We start from the raw sequence: 22,346 nt of genomic DNA, 5'->3' as shown, positions 1-22,346 counted from the left end.
ATCCAATAAACTCAATTTTAGTCATACATTTAGGCCAAAATGTATTCAGCCACATGTCTTTGGTAAAAAAAAAGTCAATAACTGTATATTTATTGGTTTGCGCAAAAGTTGTCACATCTACAAACTAAGGTACGTTTTCTGGAATTTACGCAGCTTTTAGTTTACGACTGCCTATCTCATTTCTTGAGGTGCTAAAATGGCAGGGCAGTACAAAACCCCCCCAAATGACCCCATTTTGGAAAGTAGACCCCCTAAGGAAATTGATAAGAGGCATGTTGAGCCCATTGAATATTTTATTTTTTTGCCTCAAGCGATTGAATAATGACAAAGTTGTCACTAAATGATATATTGCTCACACATGCTATGGGCATATGTGAAATGACACCCCAAAATAAATTCTGCTGCTTCTCCTGAGTACGGGGATACCACATATGTGGGACTTTTTGGGAGCCTAGCCGCGTACGGGGCCCCGAAAACCAAGCACCGCCTTCAGGCTTTCTAAGGGCGTTACAGTTTTGAAGGCCATAAAATGCCAAGATGGCACAAACCCCCCCCCCCCCCAAAAGACCCCATTTTGGAAAGTAGACACCTCTAAATTTAGGGGTACACTAGTGAGACTAGGTAATAAATGGCGGGTGCCCTGAAACTATAAAAAAATAACTAACCAACCAGCGTCACCTGTAACAGTTATATGGTGATCACTGGTGAAAGGGTTAACTAGGGGGCAATCAGGGGGCTTTATGCGGTAGTATATGGGGGTCCCTGGCGCTATAAAAAGCTGCGGCGAACCTAAATACCTACCTGCCTAACTAGTGTCACCTGTGACACTAATACAGCGATCAGAAAAACAATCGCTTATTAGGCTGGGTTCACACTGGAGCGATGCGGGAACGCCACGAATCCGCGGCGGGTTCCCGCATCGCATGCCTCCCGGCGGCAGTTCACACTGCCCTATGCGAACTGCTGGGAGTGTCAGTGAAATGTTAATGACACCCCCAGATCAGTTCGCATATCGCAGTGCGATCTGCAAACTCGGATCGCATGGTGTGAACACCCATGCGATCCGATTCTGCTGCGGACCAAAAAAAGGGTCCCGTGCGAATTTGCGGCGGGTGCGGCGCGAATTCAGCCATACTATCTGTATGGCTGAACTCGAATCGCACAGAGATCGGATGTGATTTGCACTGCAGTGCGGTGCGAATCACATCCGTTCTCATAAACCGCTGCAATGTGAACCCAGCCTTAGTGACACTGGCGACGGGGGGTGATCACGGGGTTAAACCTTTATTGGGGGGGTTAGGGGGGTACCCTAGAGCTAAAGGGGGCTAACCCTAACTGCCCTAACAGTTACAGTCACAAATGACACCAATGCAAAAAAAAATGCTATTGGTGTCACTGTGACTGGGGGGGCAGGGGTGATTGGGGGGGTGATCGGGGGGTGAAGGGGGGGTGTGAGTGTGCCTGGCATGTTCTACTGTGAAGTGTCGTGTTGGTGCAACTCACCGATCCTCTCTCCTCGGTGCCGGAACGAAAAATACCGACACGGAGGAGAGATTACATCACTTCCTCTCCTGTGTTTACATTACAGGAGAGGAAGTGATGTCACGCTTCACTTCCATTCGTCAGGAGCGATCGAGAGGGGGTGGCCATGAATGAATGGCCGCCCCCTCATCCCGGATCGCTTCTGAATGAAAACCGACCGCCGCTGGCACCGGGGGGGGCCCGATCGGGCCCCCCACCCGCGGGAAGGCAGGGACGTACAGGTACGCCCATATGCCTGCCCGTGCCGTTCTGGCTACGTACATCGTCGTGCGGCGGTCGGCAAGTGGTTAATGTGCACGAACTTATGAGACGTGTTTAACGTTTGCAGCTTGTTAGTGGCAGATAGATAGGGGGTTCTTTTAAGGCTCGCAGGATTTTGTTGTTTTGTTAACTATGTGGATTATATTGGACCATCAGGTGCTGGACACTGGCACGCCCCTTAAGGTGTGAACTTCCCCCATATAACCCCTCCCACTACTGGGAGTCCTCCGTTATTTCGCCAGTGTCTAAGGTGTTGGGCATGTGTAAGGATGTGTGTACTGAGCTCCACGGGCAGTAATCCTTTGATGAGAGCCAGCCATCCTGACCGGATCTGTTCTGATGTCCCCGTAATCGACTAAATGAACGGTACCTGGGCCTCGTCATCCGAAGACACAAGGTTTTGCTTGCAAATGCTTTTAAGCTTTGCCCTGGGATCCAGTACTTTTTGGTAGTAAGACCAATAAAAGTTTACTGGCAGGGTCTTCTCGCAGGTCCAGGTTTGTAGGATTATCTGAGTGTACCCCTGTTCCTGAAGGTTTCCTTTCAAGGTCTCAGCCTACCGTGAAGGGCGAAGATTGTTTGTTTGTTTGTTTTTTATCTCTGATAAAACCCTGCGGTGAGGAAAGGTAGGGGGGATTTTCTAATGTGCAAAAATCCTACCAAGCAGCGTAGAATGAGTGGTGCTAAATACTCAGTGAAAACTGTGAATATTACACAATCTCAACTCAAATGTATCCAATAAAGTATACACATAACATAAATAACATTGATTGTTACCACTTTAAACTATAATGGCAACACCCTGTGAAGTGAATAATTGCAATAGATTCTATGAATAAGTAATTAAAGTGTCCAGTTTTAAAATACAAAGAGTCCGACGTTCATAAGATAGTGACCAGTGAATCAATTATAATTATAATTCATAAAGGCTTCCAGAAACACTCCTCCACCACACCGCCATGACTGTGACTTCAATCCCCTTATGTGCACACACTCATCGGCTGATTATGACTCACACTGCCGTGTTTGGCTATAGACGCTTAAACCCTCTTTTCACAGGGATGAAGAGTGACAGATCTTCAGGCGTCAGAGGCAAATGCACAGCTCCCAATTAATCCTCTTTACACACTCCACATGTAAATAAAAAAAAACACAGCCTCCGATAGTGTTAAACCTTCACACACTTTATTCTCATAAAATTTCACTGCATTGCACTCACATGTGGAATATCAAAGGCACACCATAAACAAATTGTGCAGCACTCCAAGACCAAAGTAGCTGGATAATGGATGGCCACAGCAGACCCAGGGCTTACGAGATGGCAAGATAGCAGCTGTAAGGCTCACCACTCCTTGTCCCAGCCCCCGTCAGCAGCCACTCCGTGTATGTTGGTCAGCGTTCCCTGTTTACCTCAATTTTCTGCAAGGAATCTCTCCTTCCATGTATTGTGTTGTCATGCCATGTCATGTCTATGTGTAACCACTGGAGGCTGTATTGAGCACTCACCATTCTGACGCTGGAAATGGCAGAAGCCTTCACTCTCCTCTCTGTTCAGGCCAGCTCAGACCCTTAGGTATGAAGGGGGCTTCTGATCACTTCCTGAGCCCCCAGATTGGCGATTTTTGATTCCTTGAATGCCAGTTCATCTTCGTCTTCTTCTTCAAAATCATGGCTGTTTTACCCCCCCCCCCCCCCCCCCCCAGCCGCTATGATGCCGGTGTTGTAAAATTTCATGCGACCCGTGATTTTCGCTCACCCCGTCACTTCCGGTGAGGCTACGTCATTCGCACAGCTGACGGCGGGCCTTTACTGCGCATGTGTCAATCCCCTGCCCTTAACAGCGCATGCGCTGTAGATTTATGCTCACGGTGGAGAAAAATTATAGCCTCGAGTGGGCGGAGACTTGCGGGTGGGCGGGCGGAGCTGAACAGATGGTGAGAACGTCCCCGCCCACCCCAAGATTTTCTTCACTGGTGAAGAAAAATCATGGCTTCAAGCTGTGAACAACAAGGCTCAGCGGTCCTACGCAAGAAACACACCAATTTTGGCCACAATGAATATACATAGTAGGAGAGCCACTATATGCACTTACTATAAGATTTTTTTTTTTTTTTTTTACCACTGCCTGTTTTTGATCTTATAATATGTGACCCCACAGTGCAGAATATGGAGGCCGGTGACCCCACACCCCAGAATATGGAGGCCGGTGACCCCACACCCCAGAATATGGAGGCCGGTGACCCCACACCCCAGAATATGGAGGCCAGTGACCCCATACCCCAGAATATGGAGGCCGGCTCCAGCGGTGACCCCACAGTGCACAATATGGGGGCCGGTGACCCCACAGTGCAGAATATGGAGGCCGGTGACCCCACACCCCAGAATATGGAGGCCGGTGACCCCACACCCCAGAATATGGAGGCCAGTGACCCCATACCCCAGAATATGGAGGCCGGCTCCAGCGGTGACCCCACAGTGCACAATATGGGGGCCGGTGACCCCACAGTGCAGAATATGGAGGCCGGTGACCCCACACCCCAGAATATGGAGGCCAGTGACCCCACACCCCAGAATATGGAGGCCAGCTCCACCGGTGACCCCACACCCCAGAATATGGAGGCCAGTGACCCCACACCCCAGAATATGGAGGCCGGCTACACCGGTGACCCCACACACCAGAATATGGAGGCCAGTGACCCCACACCCCAGAATATGGAGGCCGGCTACACCGGTGACCCCACACACCAGAATATGGAGGCCAGTGACCCCACACCCCAGAATATGGAGGCCGGCTCCAGCGGTGACCCCACAGTGCAGAATATGGGGGCCGGTGACCCCACACCCCAGAATATGGAGGCCGGCTCCAGCGGTGACCCCATAGTGCAGAATATGGGGGCCGGTGACCCCACAGTGCAGAATATGGAGGCCGGTGACCCCACACCCCAGAATATGGAGGCCGGCTACACCGGTGACCCCACACACCAGAATATGGAGGCCAGTGACCCCACACCCCAGAATATGGAGGCCGGCTACACCGGTGACCCCACACACCAGAATATGGAGGCCAGTGACCCCACACCCCAGAATATGGAGGCCGGCTACACCGGTGACCCCATAGTGCAGAATATGGGGGCCGGCTCCACCGGTGACCCCACACCCCAGAATATGGAGGCCAGTGACCCCACACCCCAGAATATGGAGGCTGGCTCCAGCGGTGACCCCACAGTGCAGAATATGGAGTCCGGACTCAGTGACCCCAAAATATGCAGGCTGATCTCACTGGTGACCCCACATTCCAGAATATGGAGGCCGGGCTTACTGGTGATCCTGGAATATGGAGGCTGATCTCACTGGTGACCCCACACCCCAGAATATGGAGTCCGGACTCATCGGTGACCCCAGAATATGGTGGGTGGAGCCACACTCACTCTTCTAGGGGTTCACTAGGTCTTGCAGGTTTACATGCCATCACTCACCCTTAGGAGTCCCTCCTGCCACGTCTCTACCAGGTGCTGGTCTGTGAGCGTCTATTAATGGGTAGCAATGTGGCTGGGACCGGCTGACAAGGCTGCAGAGAACAATATACAGGGGCCCCCGATCCATAGAATGGTGGAATCCCCATATACAAGGCTGCCCCCCCCCCCCCAAAGTGTCCACCAACTCAGGGGTCCCCAGCCTCAGGTGGAGGACAATGCCAACTTCTCTTGTCTAGTTTCAGGTATGGGGGAGAAGATGGGACTTCCGGGCTCAGGATGTGTCTAACAGGAGAAGAACAAAGAAAAGGATGGGGGGTGATGACACATGGCATGGAGAGGATGGGGGATGATGACACATGGCATGAAGAGGATGGGGGATAACAGATGGCACATGGCATGGAGAGGATGGGGGATGATGGCGCATGGCATGGAGAGGATGGGGGGTGATTGTACATGGCATGGAGAGGATGGGGGGTGATTGTACATGGCATGGACAAGATGGGGATAACCATTGTTAGGTTGAACTGGTGTCTGTGTCCAGCTGGGGAGATACCTCTCTTAATCCTGGGGACCATCCCTCCTCTCCCTCCTCATCCTGGAGACCCTTTCTTGTCTCTATTCATCCTGGAGATCATTCCTCCTCTCTCCTCATCCTGGAGATCATTCCTCCTCTCTCCTCATCCTGGAGACCCTTTCTTGTGTCTCTTCATCCTGGAGAAGATTCCTCCTCTCTCCTCATCCTGGGGGACCCTTCCTCCTCTCTCCTCATCCTGGGGGCCATTCCTCCTCTCTCCTCATCCTGGGGGCCATTCCTCCTCTCTCCTCATCCTGGGGGCAATTCCTCCTCTCTCCTCATCCAGGATCCTTGTCTCCAGGATGAGGAGAGAGGAGGAATTGTCTCCAGGATGAGGAGAGAGGAGGAATTGTCTCCAGGATGAGGAGAGAGGAGGAATTGTCTCCAGGATGAGGAGAGAGGAGGAATTGTCTCCAGGATGAGGAGAGAGGAGGAATTGTCTCCAGGATGAGGAGAGAGGAGGAATTGTCTCCAGGATGAGGAGAGAGGAGGAATTGTCTCCAGGATGAGGAGAGAGGAGGAATTGTCTCCAGGATGAGGAGAGAGGAGGAATTGTCTCCAGGATGAGGAGAGATGAGGAATGGTGTCCAGGATGAGGAGAGATGAGGAATGGTGTCCAGGATGAGGAGTAGGAATGGTCTTCAGGGTGAGAAGAGGAGAGGAGGAATGGTCCCCAGCATGAGGAGTAGGAATGGTCCTCAGGGTGAGAAGAGAGGAGGAATGGTTCCCAGCATGAGGAGAGAGGATGAATGGTTCCCTCGAAGAGGCAAAAGGAGTTATGTTCCCCAGGATGAGGAGAGGAGGAACGGTCCCCAGGATGAAGCGAGAGGAGGAACGGTCCCGAGGATGAAGCGAGAGGAGGAACGGTCCCCAGGATGAAGAAGATACAATGAAGGTATTTGCAACACTTGAAATGCTGTGAAAATATTTTCTGTATTTATTCAGTTTAAATAAACGTCACATACAATAATTATGAACGATTATTAATTACATTTGGTTGGGAGGAGTCAAAGAACAGGGCTGTACAAAAACGGGTACATGGTGGGGGCGGGTTTGAGGTCATTGCACCTAGAAAAAAGGGACCGCTACAAAAGATCAATCCAAGAGAGCGGTGAGTACATTATAAAAAAGTTCTCCCAGGAGGGTTTCTATGGTACGGGATCTGCTGCCCTCTAGTGACAGACAGGATACATTACAGTACAAAGTGCAGCTGCCAACCAACAGAATCTGTAACATTTCCTGAGGTCTGAGATGTGCAAATTATAGTCGGGCTTCAGATTCTCCTGACTTCAACATAACGTACAAAGCTGGAGGAGAGAAAAAAAAAAGTGTAAATTGTCAGAACAACAACAAGAGCAACAGAAAAGGCAGAGGAGGGAGGAGGAGGAGGAATGAGAGAGGAGCAGCAACAGAAACAGCAGACAAGAAACCGGAATGGCAGAGAAGGAGGGAGAGAGGAGCAGCAACAGGATCAGCAGACAACAGGGATGGCAGAGGAGGGAGAGAGGAGCAGTGACAGGAACAGCAGACAAACAGGAGTGGCAGAGGAGCAACGCTAGGAATGGCAGAGAAGGAAAGAGGAGCAGCAACAGGAACGGCAGAGGAGCAGCGACAGGAACAGCAGACAAGAAACAAGAGGAATGGCAGAGGAGCAAAGCCAGGAACGGGAAAGAGGGAGAGAGGAGCAGCACCAGGAATGGCAGAGGAGGGAGAGAGAGGAGCAATGACAGAAACGGCAGAGAAGCAACGTCAGGAACAGCAGACAATGAAGAGGAACAGCAGAGGAGCAACGTCGGGAGCAATGACAGGAGAGACAGAGGCGGAGCAGCAACAGAGGAACGGCAGAGAAGAAGGAGAGGAGCAGCAACAAGGAGGGACAGAGGAGCAATGTCAGGAATGGCAGAGGAGCAGCAACAGGAACAGCAGAGGAGCAACAAAGGAGCAGTGTCAGGACCAGCAGACAAGAAACAAACAAAAAGGAATGGCAGAGGAGCAATGACAGGATTGGCAACGACCGGAACGGCAGACGAGCAGCGACAGGAACAACAGACAAGAAACAAGAGGAATGGCAGAGGAGCAATGCTAGGAACGGCAGAGAAGGAGGGAGAGAGGAGCAGCAACAGCAGGGACAGAGGAGCAACAACAGAGGAGCAACACCAGGAATGACAGAGGAAGAGAGGAGCAATAACAGAAACGGCAGAGAAGCAACGTCAGGAACAGCAGACAATGAAGAGGAACAGCAGAGGAGCAACGTCGGGAGCAATGACAGGAGAGACAGAGGAGGAGCAGCAACAGAGGAACGGCAGACAAGAAGGAGAGAGGAGCAGCAACAAGAAGGGACAGAGGAGCAATGTCAGGAATGGCAGAGGGGCAGCAACAGGAACAGCAGACAAGAAACAGGAATGGCAGCGGAGCAACGCCAGCACCGGCAGAGGAGCAACAAAGGAGCAGAGTCAGGAACAGCAGACAAGAAACAGGAATGGCAGAGGAGGAGGGACAGAAGAGCAATGACAGGAGCGACAGATCAGAAACCACAGATGAGTGACAGGAGAGACAAGAGAGGAAGGAATGGAGTTACAGAATGAAGATTTCCCAGCAGTAGTCCTCACCGGTGGCCTCGCTGTGAAGCACAGCGCTGTCATGACTGCGGACCTGGCATCTGGTGTAGACTTTCTGACCGTCGACCTTCTCCACTCGGCTGTCTATGAGGACTGTGGATCCCAGAGGAATCGGACTACAGACACAAAGAGAACCTCATTACACCTCTCTGCTATCACAGCTTCAGAACATCAACAACTCCTACCCCCCCCCCCCCCCGCGAGAGTCTCCCCAATATTATTCTTCCCCTGTCACTACCACATCATCACCGCCGGCCATCGATTGTACAATCTCCTGACAACCATGTAGTGTCAGGTAGGTCCTCTTCTCCCCCCTGGGCGCTTACCTCCGATAGTCGAGGTTCAGGTTGGCGGTCATAGCCGGTCCGATGCCGTTTACAATTCCCGCCCCCACGGTGGAGTCTACGATGGTGGCGATGCAGCCCCCGTGTGTGTACCTAGAAGAAGGCAAGAGGGGACGCGAGAGGTGGAAGGAGAACAAGGAGAGCCCGAGGAACCAAAGGATTCTGGTTAGGGTAGGCTCTGCGAAGAAAAAAAAAAAGAAAAAAAAAAAAAAGAAAATAACGCTCACCCTGCGAGGCCCCCCAGATAGGGCCCGGGCTGGAATATGCAGACTGTCCTCTTCTCCGCCTCGTTATAGAACATACAATACTCGAAGCCGATTCCTTCCTGATCCAGGTTCCTGGTGAAGAAACGAGTTTCCCCGTCGGCCTCCAGGCTCATACCTGTACAGGAGGAGGTCAGAGGTCACCAGAGGAGCTTACACTCTAATGTCATCCCCCACCACAGCCAAACACTATTCTTATTCTTGTACTCGATCTGCTGCCAGCGAACTCCTCGTAGGAGGGAAGTCTCCTCCAGCTCGGGTCTCGGCTCAGCTCCTCGTACAGCCTCTTGGTTTCGGGGTTCCAGGTGGGGTTGGGCACGGCGTAGTCCCGCGGTTGGAGGGCGGCCTGCAGATTTAAAAATAAATAAATAGATGTCAGACCTGTGCCCTTCGCTTTGGCTTTTCTATGATTGGGAGGGTTAAAAAGAAGACATTCTGGGTGGAGTCTTTGGTGGATATTCAGCCTATAGGAAGCAGATGTTTGGGATCACCTCCCACTGACAGCGATCACCGTCCCGCGGTCAGGGTGTGAGCGGCACTAGAGGTGTGTGCAGAACATTCAAATTTCTTACGTTACCAAATTTTGGTTTCAGAATTTTAGTTAAAAATTTTAATTTTGTTTATTCATTTTCTGACGGATTCCACAATTTTTTGAAAAACAATTTGAACTCGTAAAAAACAAAAAATAAAAAAAACAAAAAACAATACAAAACAAAACCCAAAACAAAACACAAACACCACACGATCAATGATTCAAATTCTGTGTGAAGAAATAGCTGGTTGCTAAGGATCGGGCTGGGGGCGCCGTCCGCCACGTCCTTAGCAACCGACGACTCGTTGGCTGTCAGCGGGATTCCCCACTGACAGCTGAAACGTAAAAACAAATGAGTGCTGGCAATAGAAAATCCTGGAAAAAAAAACAAACCCCCCCCCCCAACAACCAACCCTGCATGGGCACCAGCCCCCCCCCCCCCCCCCCCGATGGGGAAGAGGAATAAAAAAAAAAAAAAAAAAAAGCATAGGGGTCCGGACCTTTATCCAAGCATGCAACCCAGGAAAGGGGGAAGGGGGGGTGTATGAGCAAGTGCCCCCCCACCCCAAACCATACCAGGTCACCATACCAGGGCCCTGCCCTAAGCACCATGCTGATGGGGACAAGGGCCTCTTTCCAACAACCCTGGCTGGTGGTTGTGGGGGGGGGACCCCAGATCCCGCCCTACCCACCTATGTGAATGAGTATGGTGTACATAGATCAAAAATAGTAAATAAAAAGTCCCCCCCAGGCCCTTATCCGATGCAGACCGGGGGGCAGGCAAGGAAAGGGGGGGGGGGGGGGGTATTGGCAAAAAAACAAAGGAGTCCCCCCCAGATCCCACACTACCTCCAACTATGTGAATGAGTATGAGGTACGTAGTACCCCTACCCTTTCCACCCCAAAAAATTTAAAAATAAATAAAAACCCCTTTCGAACGCTCCACGCTGTTGAATGTCCGACGGTTCTTACATGGCTAAGGGGTGGCCCCGCCCCTGTGACATCACCAACCAGGTAACGCTGGGCTGTTGATGTCACAAAGGGGGTGGGGTGTTTTACATTTCAGCCAGTAGGGAAGCCCGCTGACAGCTGATGACTCATTGGTTGTTAAGGAGGCGGCGGCGGCCACCCCCCCCCTTTAGCAACCAGCTATTTCTTGACACAGGATTCGAATCGGTTGACCTTTTTGTTTCTCCCCCTCCCCCCAAACGATCCGAATCCAAGTCGTACATAAATAATTTGGAATGGGTGAGAAAACGATGAACGTAAATTAAATTTCAACAAAAATGTGTTACCATTTCATCTCCGAGATTCAGATACATCCGAATGGCTACAAATGTATCCAAATTTATATCCAGAGAGGCATAGTGTCTATGGGGCTCCGTCCGGCAGCAGAGCGCGCACATTAGGTGGCATGCCCCTCCCCCACTGGGGACACTCCAGGCGGTTAACCCCTCCCCCAACCAATCAGTACTCACAGGGAATAGGTGTTCATGCTCTACCCTGGCGGCGGCGGCGGTGGAGGCGTGGCGGCAGACGGCAGCGCCGCCCTGGATGATCCTGGAGATTTCGTACAGCATGGTGCCTGAGAGAGGAGACAGGAAGGAGATGAGACGGGGACACCGACATCAATCTATACATTATCCCCCACACTGGAGGAGTACTACATATCCCAGCATGTCCCCCCCCCCCCCACACACACACACACACACACACACACACACACACACACACACACCAGAGCACTACCTATCCCAGCATGTCCCCTCCCCCACACCAGAGCACTACATATCCCAGCATGTCCCCTCCCCCACACCAGAGCACTACATATCGCAGCATGTCCCGTCCCCCCACACCGGAGCACTACATATCCCAGCATGTCCCCTCCCCCACACCGGAGCACTACATATCCCAGCATGTCCCCTCCCCCACACCAGAGCACTACATATCCCAGCATGTCCCCCTCCCCCACACCAGAGCACTACATATCGCAGCATGTCCCGTCCCCCCACACCGGAGCACTACATATCCCAGCATGTCCCCTCCCCCACACCGGAGCACTACATATCCCAGCATGCTCTGTGTATCCTTCCTCCACCTAGAACTGAACTACAAAGTCCCAGCAAAGCCCACAAGCTCCAGAACTCAGCCCCCCCTCACCTGCTGGGAGTTGTGATTCTTTTGCTGCTTTAGACCAAAACAGCTCCTCTGCCCACCTCCTCTCCAAACCCCTTCCATTCCACCAATGTCCCTTTTATCAGCATCTTCCAGGACTCGTCTCTATTCACACCTGTCCCTGATTCCGGAGACATTTTCCTGAAGCCTCCGCCTGGAGAAAATCTCCGCCCACTTGAGTATGATTTTTCACCACCACTTAATATTCAGAGGCATGTTATTAGGGTGGGCGGGGCTGCTGCTGACGTCCTGAGCATCTGTTCAGCTCCGCCCGCCCACCCGCAAGTCTCCGCCCACTCGAGGCTATAATTTTTCTCCACCGTGAGAATAAATCTACAGCGCATGCGCTGTTAAGGGCAGGGGATTGACACATGCGCAGTAAAGGCCCGCCGTCAGCTGTGCGAATGACGTAGCCTCACCGGAAGTGACGGGGTGAGCGAAAATCACGGGTCGCATGAAATTTTACAACACCGGTCCCACACTTCCCTGTTAAATAGGAAGGGGGGGCACACGTGGAGGAAGTAATTTAGGCTATACATGAAAAGCTGCAGTCTGGTGGTAGAGGGACAGAGCAGAGTGGTTGTTGGTCAGGTTTGGTGACACAGGCATTTCCCTTTTTGTTGACAACATTGTACTGTATAGCTAGGACTAATAGCTTTTGTACTGTACTATAGCCTAGCAAGTGTAGTATTCTTTTGCTGGTACTGCCTCTGCTTTGTACTGTAAGCTATGAGTGACAAAGGACCAGAAACTCCTCTAGGGGTTCTAAGGGGTTAATGGTATACAACAAACTAAAAACCCTTCCAAAAGAATGTCTTCCTCACCTGAGAGGTAAAAAAGTAAAATACGGCAAGTCAGATGAGCCATCAAGGGTAGAGCACTTCTGTCCCTGTGTATTTGATACAAACAGCTTTTTTCTTCTACCATTTAAAAGATGATTGCTATGATGTCTCTCCATAGTAGGACTAAACATGGCAGATTCCCATCTAGTCCTCTGGGCCCTTTTGTTGAGGTGCAAGAGGCTGGGGATCAGGTAGATCTTCCCAAATATTGGAAGATACTTAGCTTTCCTCTTCTGAGGATCCTAATAGGGAGGGAGTAGCCGCACACGTCAGGTGTTTGTCTACTCCCTTACTTAACCCTTTTGTTGCCTTCAGCACAGGCTCTTGAGCTATCTGCCTCTAAATTGGAACCTCCCCCACCTGGGGATGTTTTTCCTATTCATGCATAGCTATGTATTCTGAATGGGAACATTTCTATGAAAGAAATGGGGGGTTCCAGCTATTCTGCAATCACCTCAGTGAGCAGAGTCTCACATATCCAGTGCACTGATGTTAAAGGATCCAGCAAGTTAAGGTTGGATTTTCCTTTCAAAGACAAGATGTCTTTTGCAGTTTTGGCTGCAATTGGAGTAACTCGGTCCATTAACCCTTTAATGTCTGCTCCACTATTGTGGTGGAGCACATTTTGAGTCACGCCAATGAATTGGAATATGGACTCCAAGGGGTTAAGGAACAGGCGTGAGATACCTGAAAGTTCTGCCTTATCAGCAGGCCCAGCAAGGGACTGGCGTATTTGACGCACTGTGTCTCATAGATGCTATGAAGGACTCAATCATTTAAGCCCTATGGCTTATACTTGGACAAGTGCATTTTTGCAGAGGTCCGTGGCTGAAATATTAATCAGCCGAAGCACCAGGTGAAAACCCTTAGCCAGTCTGTGTCCCTTTCTGGGGTACAACTATTTAGAATGTATAAGTACATCCAAAAGGGGTAAAGCTCTCTTTACCAGTAAAAGGAGGTTCAGACAGTTCTCCTTTAATCGTGCAGCCTCTCCTATGCCTTAGTTCCCAGGGGTCTAGGATCTTGGGGGCAGAAAGCCCATAAAGCAGAATGCTAAGGCCTTCTCATGAAGGAGCACCCCCACTCGTTCGGGTGAGGGGAAAGGTCCTGCGATTCTCAGTCTGGCAGGAACAATGTTAACAGCAGAGGTATTGCTGCATTTTTTTTTTCTTCTTCTAGGTTACATCTAGAGTTCCAAGAGCCCAGATGGCCCAGTCGGCTTTCGATCTGAGGGTCCACTTACTATAAAATCTTAGGTGAGAATAGGTCTACACGACTGCAAGCTTTAAAGCACCATTGGACGACATATATACCAGACCTCTCGGATGATAATTGGGAGGAACTTCTTAGTACATACTTTGTTACTGCTATTTCAGCCAGAGATGGAATGATAGTTGCGTATCTTTCACAGAATATATTACACCCCTCAACGACTTTCACATGTGGAAAATTCCTAGCCCAATGTGCCATAAGTGTAACAGGAGTGTGGGGAACTTGCTTCACATGCTCTGGAGCTGTGAAAAAATAAGACCATTTTGGTCCTAAATGACTCGCTTTATTGCAACTAACTTCTACCTAATATTTGCAGCCCTAAATGGTGCCTGCTATCAGTTTTCGAAGAGGTGGAGCTCAGTACTTATCACAAACAGTTCCTGTTACATTACGCTAGGAAAACTATACAGTGGACACAATCAGCAACAATCTCCCTAAACCAATGGAAAAATTTGATTAATCAAGTAATACCGATGTACAAAATCACATATGAGACTAGGGAATGTGCTGGGAAATTTTTGAAAACATGGGGAGAATGGGTTGAGAAGGTAGACACAAGTGAAATCCCGGAATATTAAAGAAGGTTAACTTTAACTTGACTCTACAGAAGATCCCAGGCTGCTTATGGAGGCGGGAACACAACTAATGGTAGTAGGAACCATATACCCAGGCTGTACGTACAAGTGTTTTGTTGTTTAGACTTGTTTGGGGAGGGCTTGAGGGAAATCTGTGAAAAATCAAATAACTTGTATAAGTGCATAAACATGAAATGATTAATGAAATCAATGAATGAATAAACCACATGTCTAAGCCCTTGTACACATGGTCGGACATTCCGACATAAAAATCCGTCAGATTTTGTCCTAAACTGGTGTTGCATACACACGGTCGGACAAAGTTGTCGGAAAATCCGATCGTTCGGAACGTGATGACGTTGGTTCGTGGTGACGATGGAACTGCGTTCAGGTTAGTAGCCAATAGCTTTGGTCTCCTAATTTGATCTGAGCATGCGTGGCACTTTGTCCGATCGGAATTCTCTACAAACGATCGGACTAAGTCCGATCGGATCATATTGTCTGAAAATTTTATATCCAGCTCTCAAACTTTGTTGGCCGGACATTCCGAGGGAAAAAGTCCGATGGAGCCCACAAGCGGTCGGATTATCTGACAACACGGTTTCGATCAAACATTTTCCGTCTGAATTTCTGACCGTGTGTACAAGGGCTTAAATGTAATAAATCCATCATCGGGTCATAATGTGACCCAAAAAGAAGAGTACAGTTGAAGTAGGTATTTTCAATCTAAGTAATCAGGTTTAAATACGCTGAAGCTTTGGATAAGAGTCTTAAACTTGCCTTGCCAAAGAGCTTGGATACGTTAATTGTGTACAGGACATTTAATTGTGTCCTGGATAGCGGGTATATTTCCCCAGTATTTGAGTTGTAGTTCCTTTTGAAGACACTGTTAAGTGCTCAGGGGGTTCCCACCCATGCAGGATGAGGTGCTCTGGCTAGAGGACTGTCTTTCAGTACTCTCTGGATTGATAAATCCTTATTAGGGACCCAGAGGTTTTGAGGTTCAAAGAGTTTGGGGGAGGAGAACCTCCAAACCCTGATTACAAGAACCTTGGTCCGGAAGGGGTTAATCCACAGGCAAAGAAGTCTTGAAAAGCAGAAGGGTGAAATCTGAAAAAAGGAAATAATAAAACCAGAGCAGAAAAAAAAAACATGGATTGATAAGGAACAGGCAACCATCCCACTGGAGGGAATTGTATGTATCCCAGAAAGAGATATCCCTCAGTCGGCGAAGAGGCAGAAGTGGAACTATACGAATGGTTAAAAGATTGTTTAAAACTACTGTTATCTCGCCAGATCCAACCCCAATGACTCCAGTCCTGGGAACACTAACATTTCAACCAGGAATGACGGATCCCTGTTTCAGGGCTCTGGCAAGTAGGGGTATCAGTAGGCTGCTTCATTTCTCTACAGAAGGGCGAGTTATGTTTATCAGAGAGATTGAAAGAACCTTTTCAGGTGAGTTAGATTTCATGCATAGGAACCAGTTGAGTAGGTATATTTGGTCTAAGATGAAAAGTTCAGAGCTTTTAAGGGACTTATGGACCTTTGAACAGTTATGCTTAAAGGGAGAACTGGTGAGACACGCATTGTCTATAGTTTACTGATCGAAGTCGAGACCCCACAGACCCTGACCTTCTTACAGCGGTGGGAGGAAGACCTAGGTGTGTCCTTCTCACAGAGTCAAAGAGAAGATTTTATTGTTTGCCCATAAGGCCTCTGTGGCAAGTAGGTTTCAAGAAGGAGGGTGTAAAATCTTTACTAGATGGTACAGAACCCCGGCAGCAATACATCAGATGTTTCCTCAAGTATCGGATGTATGCTGGAGATGTGAGGAATCAGTAGGCACCATGATGCACATTTTTTGGGGATGCTCAAAATTAAAGGATTTTTGGATGGTTGAGACGACGATAAAAACGGTCACAGGTGTGTCTCTAGGAGAAAATCCTGCTGCCTATTTATTACATGGTACTTCAATATCGAAGGAAAATTATAAAAATTCATTAGTAAAACATCTGCTTATTGCAGCTAAAGCATGTATTCCAGCATTGTGGAAGAGCAATACATCTCCTACAAGATCTCAGTGGCTGGCAGGGATTTCAGAAATATAACAAATGGAGGATCTGACTATGTCAATGAAGGAAAAAAGAGGAGAAATACCGTAGGACATGGGCCCCATATTTTCAATTTAGAGAACAGGTTATTTGAGGTGAAAAGACTACGAAGAAGTTGGGAGGGATACTCTGGCAGGGAGACCAAAAGACTGGGGGATGGATATAACTGACCAGGATGTGTGGGGAGTAGAGGAGGTGGGAGAAGGGGGAAGGGAGAAGAGGGGAGGAGAGAAGGGGAAAAGAGAAGAAAATTTTATTTATTAGTGTTTTGTTTTTGTACACCTATAGAGGTGGTACCAGGATATGATCCTGGATAAATGGGAGGGAAGGGGTTAAGAAAAAATAAAGGTATATATTTGTAATGGAAAAATGATAAGGCAACTTAATAAGTAATATGGAGCTGGAAGTGAGTTAAATGATGTGATAATATATTACTGTTGGGAATTGTCATGCGAGAGATGTATACCACTGCTTTGTAATATTAAGAAAAAAAATGGATACAATAAAAAGAATAAAAAAGTCAAAATTATACATGCAATGTATCCTTGGATAGATGAGTTATAAAGAGAAGATGTATAAAGGGGACCTAGCGAAGGAGTCTGGCTCATGTAACCAGGGGTCAAGTCCTGGGGAAAAAAGCGTGGGAACTCCCACCCAAGATCCACTCCCACACCAAAAAAAAAAAAAAAGATACGCTCATATGCATATATATTTCACATGAAATACAGTGACTGCAAATGCGACATGCTACAAGAGATGACCAGACTGCGAATGTGACTACAGGAGATGACCAGACTGCGAATGTGACTACAGGAGATGACCAGACTGCGAATGTGACTACAGGAGATGACCAGACTGCGAATGTGACTACAGGAGATGACCAGACTGCGAATGTGACTACAGGAGATGACCAGACTGCGAATGCCACATACTACAGGAGATGACCAGACTGTGTATGCCACATAGTACAGGAGATGACCAGACTGCGAATGCCACATAGTACAGGAGATGACCAGACTGCGTATGCCACATAGTACAGGAGATGACCAGACTGCGTATGCCACATAGTACAGGAGATGACCAGACTGCGTATGCCACATAGTACAGGAGATGACCAGACTGCGAATGCCACATAGTACAGGAGATGACCAGACTGCGTATGCCACATAGTACAGGAGATGACCAGACTGCGTATGCCACATAGTACAGGAGATGACCAGACTGCGAATGCCACATAGTACAGGAGATGACCAGACTGCGTATGCCACATAGTACAGGAGATGACCAGACTGCGTATGCCACATAGTACAGGAGATGACCAGACTGCGTATGCCACATAGTACAGGAGATGACCAGACTGCGAATGCGACTACAGGAGATGACCAGACTGTGAATGCGACATACTACAGGAGATGACCAGACTGTGAATGTGACATACTACAGGAGATGACCAGACTGCGAATGCGACATACTACAGGAGATGACCAGACTGCGAATGCGACATACTACAGGAGATGACCAGACTGCGAATGCCACATAGTACAGGAGATGACCAGACTGCGTATGCCACATAGTACAGGAGATGACCAGACTGCGAATGCCACATAGTACAGGAGATGACCAGACTGCGAATGCCACATAGTACAGGAGATGACCAGACTGCGTATGCCACATAGTACAGGAGATGACCAGACTGCGTATGCCACATAGTACAGGAGATGACCAGACTGCGAATGCCACATAGTACAGGAGATGACCAGACTGCGTATGCCACATAGTACAGGAGATGACCAGACTGCGTATGCCACATAGTACAGGAGATGACCAGACTGCGTATGCCACATAGTACAGGAGATGACCAGACTGCGAATGCGACTACAGGAGATGACCAGACTGTGAATGCGACATACTACAGGAGATGACCAGACTGTGAATGTGACATACTACAGGAGATGACCAGACTGCGAATGCGACATACTACAGGAGATGACCAGACTGCGAATGCCACATAGTACAGGAGATGACCAGACTGCGTATGCCACATAGTACAGGAGATGACCAGACTGCGAATGCCACATAGTACAGGAGATGACCAGACTGCGAATGCGACTACAGGAGATGACCAGACTGTGAATGCGACATACTACAGGAGATGACCAGACTGTGAATGTGACATACTACAGGAGATGACCAGACTGCGAATGCGACATACTACAGGAGATGACCAGACTGCGAATGCGACATACTACAGGAGATGACCAGACTGCGAATGCCACATAGTACAGGAGATGACCAGACTGCGTATGCCACATAGTACAGGAGATGACCAGACTGCGAATGCCACATAGTACAGGAGATGGCCAGACTGCGTATGCCACATAGTACAGGAGATGACCAGACTGCGAATGCCACATAGTACAGGAGATGACCAGACTGCGAATGCCACATAGTACAGGAGATGACCAGACTGCGTATGCCACATAGTACAGGAGATGACCAGACTGCGTATGCCACATAGTACAGGAGATGACCAGACTGCGAATGCCACATAGTACAGGAGATGACCAGACTGCGAATGCGACTACAGGAGATGACCAGACTGTGAATGCGACATACTACAGGAGATGACCAGACTGTGAATGCGACATACTACAGGAGATGACCAGACTGCGAATGCGACATACTACAGGAGATGACCAGACTGCGAATGCGACATACTACAGGAGATGACCAGACTGCGAATGCGACATACTACAGGAGATGACCAGACTGCGAATGCGACATACTACAGGAGATGACCAGACTGCGAATGCGACATACTACAGGAGATGACCAGACTGCGAATGCGACATACTACAGGAGATGACCAGACTGCGAATGCAACTACAGGAGATGACCAGACTGTGAATGCGACATAGTACGGAAGATGACCAAGTAGCCAGTCTTAAAATTTAAACCTGTCCTCAGCCCCTTTATGGCACCTCCTTTACATTCCTGCCCTGCCTCCCTTTTATATCACCCCTCCTCATTCCTTTGTTTCTGATACTTTCCCCCTCCCTCCTTCATAACAGTGCCCTCTTCCCTGTCTTACCTTACACAGGACACAGCAGATGACATCGGAAGTGCAGCAAAGGGATGGACAGAGGGCGGGACCTGCCCTAGTTAACTGATTGGTTGATAGAATGCAGAGCGGTTCTATTAACCAATCAGTTAGCTGGGCCAGCCCCTGCCCTCCGTGCATCACTGTGCTGCTCTTCCGATGTCAGCTCTGTGAAGACAACACAGCTAGCAGGCTGTGCTAGAGCCTCGGGCGGCTCTGGTCCTGCAAAGGGAACGGCGTTCCTGCTGTGAAAAAAGTGCAGGGACGCCGTTCCCACAGGACTCGAGCCCTGCATGTAACCATATAGAAAACAACTTTATGTAACCAATCTAAGCAATACAAAATCCACTACACATAAATAAAATCATAGTTGGCCAAGTATTAAAAATGCAACCATGGCAGCTGCAGGGAAGTTATGTAAACACTTCCCCTCTCCCAAAAAGAGAAAAAAACTGAGTATTAACACATATTCAATGAGCCCCAGTGGGGAGCACAGTCTATATAAACCAAATCAAAAACAGTTGTTTTTATTCCAAGTCCATTAGAAGATCTCATGGGTGTACAGAAATCCAATCGCATATGGCCAGTAATATAATTATTTTGGGCTGTAGCATGAAATCAACTCAGATAAATGATGTGATGGGCCACTGCATGTGCTTAATGTCATTTAAAGTGGTTGTAAACTCATTTTTTAAACTTTTACCTACAGGAAAGCCTATAATAAGGCTTACCTGTAGGTAAAAAAAAATATCTCCTAACCTGTACGGTTTAGGAGATATTCCCCTCGGTATGCGCCGCTGACTGCAGCGGCGCATGCGCACAAGGGGATTCCCGGCCTGAAAATCCGGCAGTAGCCGACCGGCCGGAATGAAATCTCCCACGCGCATGCGCGAGAGTGACGATATCACTGCTCCGGCCACTCACAGCGCCGGAGCCGTGATACCCGGAAGAAACGCAGAGGGAGCATGTCTGCTCCCTCGGCGTGGATCGGGGCCTCGTTCTAAGGTAAGTATTTCATAATGAGCTAGTATGCGGTGCATACTAGCTCATTATGCCTTTTGCTTTGCAGGTGTTAAAAAAAAAAAAAAAAAAAAATAGCGGGTTTACTACCGCTTTAAAGTGATACTAAAGTCTGTTTGTTATTTTTAGCAAAAAAAAAAAAAAACATGGTATACTTCGCTGCTCTGTGTAGTGGTTTGGCACAGAGCAGCCCAGATCCTCCTCTTCTCTGGCTCCTCTACAGTGCTCCTGGCCCCTCCCTCCTGTTGAGTGCCCCCACAGCAAGCAGCTTGCTATGGGAGCAGCAGAGTCAAGTCACAGCTCTGTATCCATTCAGACTCAGAACCTCGGCCTGGCCCTACCCCCTTTCTCTCCTTATTGATTGATTGACTATTTGACACCAGTGCAGCACCATCTCAGCCAATGAGGTGGGGGGTCCTGGGCAGCAGAGACACTCCTGCAACAGCTGCTGGATCTAGATGGGGCTTAGGTAAGTATTAGAGGGGCTGCTACGCACAGATTATTGGTGTTTAAATTAATTTGTTTTCTATATTGTTATGTGTAAGACTAGGTCCCCTTACAACACATCTAAGGATACATTTCATATATTTTTTTTACTTTGAGGATGAGCTCAGTCTGGTTTTTATTTATTTCCTTTTTTCTTGTATATGAATGCAAAAACAGTTCCCTCCCAATAGAACTTGAGTTCAGCCATTTAAATATTTTTTTTCCTTACTCTGTCTTGAGGACACATTTTACCCCCCATATTTTACCCCCTTTTTTCCTTATTCGGGGTGGAATCGGCACCTGTGTTAGCAGTGACTGCTGGTCAATCGGTGCACTTACCCCATCCATGGTGGGCAATAATGGGCGGCTTTCCCGGCTCTCCTCTGCGGACATCACGAGCAGCTGCTACTTCCCCTGCTCGGCGGCTTCCGCCTTCTCCTCGGCGGTCAATCAGAACGCTTCTCCTTTCGGCCAACTGGGAAACGTGTCTCTCAGACCCGTGCTTCCGGATTGGTGATTCAGTGTAAGAATAGGGAATATTCTTTCGCTCTTCTCACACACCTGGGTGGGCTCCGAGTGCATTCTCAGCTCTCCGAGCCCACCCTATTTTAAAGTCTATTAGAGCATCTGGCTTGGTGCTTCAAAAAAACATGCACCCAGCATCCTAAAAGGGATTGGATGCATGGATAGGGGAGGAGGCGCTCATGCACCCTTAATGGGCGGTCCGCCCCTGTGTGTTAGTGAGGTAGAGTGAAGTGGTTCACAAGCTGTGAATAAGTGTGAACTCTGGCAACTGAGGTGCTTGTTACTGGTGACATGGTTATTAAACCTGCTGACAAGGGGAGTGGTATTGCCTTTCTCAAACAAGTTATTTGAATGAGATGGACAATACTCTATCTGACAGAGAACCATACATTGTGTGTTGCCTAAGAATTCTGGTTTGGATTATAAGGAGTTAGTGAAATTTGGTGTCCAGTGGTTACAAAAAAGTATCCTTTAATAAGAAGAAACATTAATGGTGATCCCCTCAATAGTAAGGGTGCCAATGTATTATCTTCCAAAAATTCATAAGAACATGGAACCCCCCCCCCCCGGAAGACCCATGATTAGTGGGATAATGGCTTTAACATTCATGGTGGGTGAGTGCATCCT

At 48.7% G+C, this 22,346-nt stretch overlaps 2 protein-coding genes across 2 annotated transcripts in view; one reads left to right on the top strand and one right to left on the bottom strand.

Moving 5' to 3' along the window:
• PLA2G4A (phospholipase A2 group IVA) overlaps window positions 1-22,346 on the top strand; it is a 387,554-nt gene that overhangs the window by 83,541 nt on the left and 281,667 nt on the right. The window lies entirely within an intron of this gene.
• On the bottom strand, window positions 6,754-12,081 carry LOC143928046 (acyl-coenzyme A thioesterase THEM4-like). The gene is made up of 7 exons (XM_077452644.1): window positions 11,901-12,081; window positions 11,089-11,195; window positions 9,286-9,424; window positions 9,043-9,196; window positions 8,798-8,908; window positions 8,463-8,587; window positions 6,754-7,160 (listed from the first exon to the last, which is right to left on the bottom strand). Exons 1-7 carry the CDS (start codon window positions 11,920-11,922, stop codon window positions 7,114-7,116), a joined length of 705 nt encoding a protein of 234 aa, XP_077308770.1. The 5' UTR covers window positions 11,923-12,081; the 3' UTR covers window positions 6,754-7,113.

The sequence above is a fragment of the Lithobates pipiens genome, unplaced genomic scaffold (assembly GCF_037356315.1).
Source record: "Lithobates pipiens isolate NorthernLeopardFrog02 unplaced genomic scaffold, aLitPip1_a1.2 Scaffold_23, whole genome shotgun sequence".
Taxonomy (NCBI): Eukaryota; Metazoa; Chordata; class Amphibia; order Anura; family Ranidae; genus Lithobates; species Lithobates pipiens.
Note: the sequence above shows the minus strand (reverse complement) of the source record. Positions and strands in the feature narration are given on the sequence as shown.

Bases quoted from the DNA above. Each gene is read 5' to 3' on its own strand.
- LOC143928046 (XM_077452644.1), bottom strand. From the start codon at position 11,922: ATGTCTCCGGAATCAGGGACAG. The intron at 9,425-11,088 runs GTGAGTACTGAT...TTAAATCTGCAG, and splicing joins AGCATGAACACCTATTCCCT to GCCGCCCTCCAACCGCGGGA. The intron at 7,161-8,462 runs GTGAGGACTACT...TCTCTCCTCCAG, and splicing joins GCTTCACAGCGAGGCCACCG to CTTTGTACGTTATGTTGAAG.